The sequence below is a fragment of the Fulmarus glacialis genome, unplaced genomic scaffold, assembly GCF_000690835.1.
Source record: "Fulmarus glacialis isolate BGI_N327 unplaced genomic scaffold, ASM69083v1 scaffold9849, whole genome shotgun sequence".
Lineage (NCBI taxonomy): Eukaryota > Metazoa > Chordata > Aves > Procellariiformes > Procellariidae > Fulmarus > Fulmarus glacialis.
In genome coordinates this window covers 3,484-9,229 of record NW_009233845.1, presented here as the reverse complement: position 1 = coordinate 9,229, position 5,746 = coordinate 3,484, and the positions used below count along the sequence as shown (strand labels likewise).

General features: G+C 38.9%; 1 protein-coding gene across 1 annotated transcript in view; it reads left to right on the top strand.

Moving 5' to 3' along the window:
• Positions 1 to 2,589, top strand: part of SLC25A36 (solute carrier family 25 (pyrimidine nucleotide carrier ), member 36) — a 21,022-nt gene extending 18,433 nt beyond the window's left edge. The window contains exons 6-7 of the mRNA XM_009585454.1: positions 838 to 1,127; positions 1,770 to 2,589. Coding sequence (XP_009583749.1) covers positions 838 to 1,127; positions 1,770 to 1,963 — 484 coding nt within the window. The 3' untranslated portion in view covers positions 1,964 to 2,589. The remainder of the gene's footprint in view (positions 1 to 837; positions 1,128 to 1,769) is intronic.
• Positions 2,590 to 5,746: the final 3,157 nt, after the last annotated feature.

Below are 5,746 nucleotides of genomic sequence, written 5' to 3'. Positions count from 1 at the left end.
CCTTAATTGTGCTTGGTACCTTCTTTCATTGCTGTCTGACATTGCAGGTTCAAACCATCAGGACTTAAGTTCTGTAATCTAGTGATGCCTCATTCTATTTGCATAATAGCTGCTGCCACTGTCTGTCTTGCTTTGACAGTATCCATATCAGTTATGATAACTTCTTACAAGGTTATTTGCTGTTTTATTCTGTGTGACTTGCTCACTCGGGAGACCTCTGCTGGCAGAATCCATATGCTTCAAGTGCCTGCGCTCACTGCTGCAATGAAGCATATTTTATATAGTTTTGTAATGGTTTTGTATAGCTGTGTACAGTATGCTAACTATTTCAATATGCACAACTCAATTCAGTAAGCAAGCTAAAATGGGAATAAGATTTTATTTACCAAATATTGGTTAATACAGTCATGTCTAATGAGCATTTTCCTTGACATCAGCGGTGGCTTCGTTGAATCAAGTAAAAGCTACCTGTATTATATTGGTTGGTATGCTCCCTTTGGATATCCTAGTTGTTTGCTGATAGCTGTGATGCTGTGAGGCCTGCTCTTTGAACTCTTAGGCACTGCTTTCATGTTCGTATGCCTTACAGCTATATAATCCTAAAGGCTGTACTGCAAGACCGGTGCTTCTGGAACAGGATGAGTAATTGCCATTGCTAAAGGCCTTTGAGACTTTCACTTCAGGTTCTGTGTGTTCTTAAATGTATCTGAATTGGAGCCCCTCAGCATCAGTGTGAGATGTTTCCTAAGTCCTCTTGTCACTCAAGCAAAACTGTTTAATTATTTTCCAGTCTCAAGTTGCACCAGCTTAATGTCTGTCTTGCTCTCTCCTTTTTAGGAATCGTGGAGAAAAGCGAATGAGTGCTTTTGAATGTGTCCGAAAAGTTTATCGATCAGACGGTATTAAAGGCTTTTACAGAGGAATGTCGGCATCCTACGCAGGCATATCTGAGACTGTTATTCATTTTGTTATTTATGAGAGTATTAAGAGAAAACTACTGGAGTATAAGACTGCTTCTGCCATGGACAATGAGGATGAATCGGCAAAAGAAGCTTCGGACTTTGTTGGAATGATGATGGCTGCTGCCACTTCCAAAACTTGTGCAACATCAATAGCATATCCCCATGGTAAGTGGGGCATGTACAGCTGAGAGCCTGAATCAAATTGATCAAAGGGAGTCTTTTCAGTGATATTTGTAGCAGACTTTGGCTCACTTGCTCAAGAACTATTTCTTTGTCTAAAGCTTTTCACATCAGATTCAGCGAGTCAACATGAGTATAGTATTCAGAAATGGAAGTATTTTTAAGTGGATATCTAGCATTGTCTCTTAGGCAATGTTTATTTTTCCAAAGGATTTGCCAGGGTATGGCCCAAAGTACTTAAGGAGAAGGTTCTTTTTCACTTGGAATCTCTCTGTATACTCAGCAATTTCACACATAATTTGCCAGCAAGTTCTTGTCCCCCTTCTAGGAAAACAGTCTGCCTAGTTTTGTTTTCGGTTGCCCTTAATTTTCCTGCAAAGTAGTTGTGTATACATTAAGTTTGTTAATGGATTGAGTACTTCATTAGTGGCAACTTCCAAGCTAAAAAGAAAGCCCAAACAACAGTCCTCCTCGGGATTTTAACTAAGCAAATGAACTTTCCTTGCTTAGTTAGATATCTAATACTGCCAAAAATTTAACTTGTTTTCCCTCTTATACATACTTGGTTTGCTTCTCTGTTTGTCTGAAAAGTGGTGAATGTAACCACATATGGTTTTCTTTGTACAGAGGTTGTACGAACAAGACTAAGAGAAGAGGGAACAAAATACAGATCTTTCTTCCAGACACTATCTTTGCTTGTGCGAGAAGAAGGGTATGGATCCCTCTACCGAGGTTTAACTACACATCTGATCAGACAGATTCCAAACACGGCTATCATGATGTCAACCTATGAAGTGGTAGTCTACTTGCTTGATGGATAGCAGCGTGATAAGGCTTCCTAGAAGAAGGTGGAAGATTGAAAGACTGGAGTGGACCACTGAATGTCAATGCCAATGTGGTGGGCAAAAGGAAAGTTATATTATGAACATGCGGCTATGGACAAAACAGAAGGCTGATTGTGGGCAACTATGAGTAATTTTGCTGCCCTGTTGTATGGTCTCTTGGCAATGTGACAAATGGGAACTGCCTCTTAGGGAATACCTTTATACATCTTTTAATTCAAAATTGTTACTTTCTTTTCATGTGTTAATCTAGACAAGACCATTCAGTCATTTTCAGAGACCTGATGGGTGAGGGAGGGGCATAAAATATATTCTTGGGCAGCCTTATTCACTCCTCTTAGTGATTGCTCTTAACTACATCCTTTTTGTTCTGTTTTACTGCACAGTAACCTGTTGGAAGAATGGGGAAGACAGTACTTTCATACCTTTCCATACCTAAAACTTCAGTTCAGTTGCTCTGAAGATTCATAAAGAGACTGAGGTAGTAGTCAGTGTGTAAAGTTTTCCATGTTGCTACCTCAAGAAAAAATATGGTGCAGGGACCCAGGGCAGAGTTATTTCTTCACTACAAAAGGTGAAACTTGGGGTGTTTTGGTTTTTTTTTTAAGTTTGAGCAGTGTTATAGTTAGTGAGAGAGGAGCTGATTGTTGAACTCTTCAGGTTATCTGTTAGTATTGGTGTATGTGGATTTCTAGTTCTGCTGCATCATCCTTTTTTTTTTCTGGAACTTTCCTTCCTTAAGTAAGAGAGACCTATGAAACGTTCTCCTGTATCACCAGTTTTCCTTGCCAAGCTGTCAGGTCACCCACACAGCTAAGGAAGAACTTGCTGAATGCTACTTCATAGCCTTTTTAAGGATTCTTAATGTGATGAGAAATCTCAACTAGTTCAGCCTATTTGTGAAGACAGGATTAACTCAAATAGTTTCAAGCTACCTAAGAAGAAGCTGTATTACCCTAAAATGTCTGGCAAATCCTGACATGGATTACTGGTATCTATATGGGAATACACGGGAGAACACATCACCATGGCTAAGGCGGCCTGAAAGCAGAAAACAGTTGAAGTTGTGATAGATCTTTTCAAGTGCAGACAGCCTGTGCAGAATGATGGAGAAAATTGTAATTGAGATCTTCTTGTAAGCATTCCCCTTGATAATTGCTGTATCACTTCTTCCAACTTGAGCCTATGTACTGAACTGCACCTGACAGTATAACCTTGTCCTCCAAATTGTCTGAATATTCAGGCATTGTTTTGCAGTTGGTTTATAGAACAACAAAAACAATGTGTTGCATTCAGCAGTGAGGCTTAGCTAATTTATTCTGTCATAATTTACACGGTTTTCCAAAACCATACAGCTGGAGTGTCAAAATCGGAAGCTTAATGTTATAAGAAAGTGTACAGCTTTCCAAACAGAAACCTTTTATCTGCACCTTGAGTACTTCTCAGTCTGCATCCATGATCCTTATGAGGAAGATGATAATTATAAATGGGGGCAATAGCTTTCTACATATCAATGCTGCTACACTGGTGTGGACAGAAATGTGCTATCAACTCTTCCAGTGTGGTACTTCAGTACACTTAAACTGTGCATTGTGTGCAATGGCTTTATTTTATGAATGACTCCTTATGCACTTTGTGGCTGCCTCATGGCTTGTGACTTTTCTTCCTCTTACTGGTTATCTGTAGTCAAACTGTGTTCAAAACATGCAGTTTGGTTTTAAACAAAGCATGTGGTTTGATTTCTGTGTAAGCTGTGCAGGATAAAACATTTTATGCTGTAGATCCGTAGCATCTCTGTTGCAGTAGTTCTGTAGGCTGTATGTAAAAGCTCGAAGCTTACGGAACAGTCAGTCTCGCTTTTTCACATTTGTTCTCCTTTATTTTGGCCCTTGTCATGTTCTCCACACAGTGTCAAAGTATTTGAGTACTTCGTGTAATTCCCTGTACTAATGGCTCATCTTTCTAAAAGCCATCTATAGTATGTACAGCAACCTTGCAGTGGAGGCTTAGCTGTATTGACTTCCTTCTCCTTGGAAAATGTTATCTTACCTTTTTAAAGACAGATAGCATGGTCTGTGATGTGACCAAAGCTAAACTTGACTGTTGAAAGAAGTGAGGGGAGTGCTTACATGTGTATTCTAAAGTGGGCTTTTTCTAGTGATCTCTCTAGAAAAAGTTTGGAGCATTCGTGACTCTGACCTAAGTTCTGTTCAGATAACTAAGTCGACACTGTTCAGATAACTAAGTCAAGTAAGTGCAGGAGTAGCTACTTACTGTAATTTTTGTTCTATAGAAAGTGGATTACTCTTCAGACTATCCAGATTATTCAGTCCTAGCTAAAACTTAAATTGGCAAAGACAATATGCAGCTTTGGAGTTCATGAATACAATTAACATTTGGTTTAGCCTAGGCTTCATGAGAGTTACTCTCCTCTGTTTATTCGATACATTCTCCCTTGTTACATGTTCATCACCCATTAGTTCACGGGGTACCACGTGTGTGCCTTTTCTGGGTGAGAACAGACCCCCTGGAGTAGAAAATGTTAACAAGGGCAATTGAATATGGGAGACGACAGCTAAAAATAGACAATCAGCTTATCATTCCACCTTTTTAATGGGTGTTTAAGCAATGTTTTAAACTTTAGGTGTGATCTTCTTGGCTTGATTTACACAACAAAGCATAAACCCAAAGTTTCTTGGGATTTTTTGTTATTTTTAAACTACCAGTACATATAAAGTTACCTCTGAAATATTTCCCAAAGATCTTTAAATTATTTGATAGTTTTCTTGATATTTATTATAAAAACTCAAAGGGAATAAGAAGATGCTACATTCAGTAATATCCTTAACTACAGAACTGAAAGGAGTGCATTTAAACTTTCTTGTAACTTAGATGGTCATCTTGATTTATATTTGAATGTAGTGTATTTATGTCACACTTTTCTGTGCTAGAGGCAAAGGTTTTGGATGTCTGAAAAACTCTCAGTAATTAATTAGTTTCCTCATATTTCCCTTGCCTAGATGAAACTTAAATGTTATTCAAGCTGTTAATTTTGACTCGGCAACCAGTTAGATTTGGGGAACACTGTGAGACTGCAGTTTCCTGAACCAGACAAAAGATGGCACTGGAGCATGCATTTATCAGAGGGAAAAGGGGCTCCTCTGCCAGGGCCTGGCTAGCTCGGTGTGTTACAGTGCACTGGTTGTCACTGAGTGTCTGTGGCATATTGGGGGGATGTGGCAAGGGTGGCCCGAGTCTGGAAAGCCATAAGAATATAGATTTCAGTGAATGCAGTCACATTTCACAGCCCCTCTGTTACCCATTTGCTGTGTGCAAACAGGTGAGTTGTGTGTTGCAGAGGGCTGAGCCCAGCCTTCAAACTGGTAGATCTGCTATTTCTGTCTGAATTTCTGATCTGCTAGCCTATGTTGTTTTAAGTAGGTTTACACTAGGGATTTATGGAGTTTTTTGGTTATTTTAATTGTAACTGAAACATCAACCTGTCCACTTGTATATTGACATTGCACCTATCTTGTTCTCTGTTTACATAATGCACTCCATATATTTCCTTTCAGATTGAGGAGTTTGTTAATGACAGTTTCTGCTATTCTGTTTTTGTTCTTAAAATGACATTTGTCTTACAATGACATTCCTCAGACTGTAGCATTTTAAAAGAATGCTTCCAGAGACAAAAGATTGGAGAGCCTTTATAAATGTTGCTTCCTGTTTAAACCGTTTAAATTTGGAAAACAAGCTGAACAC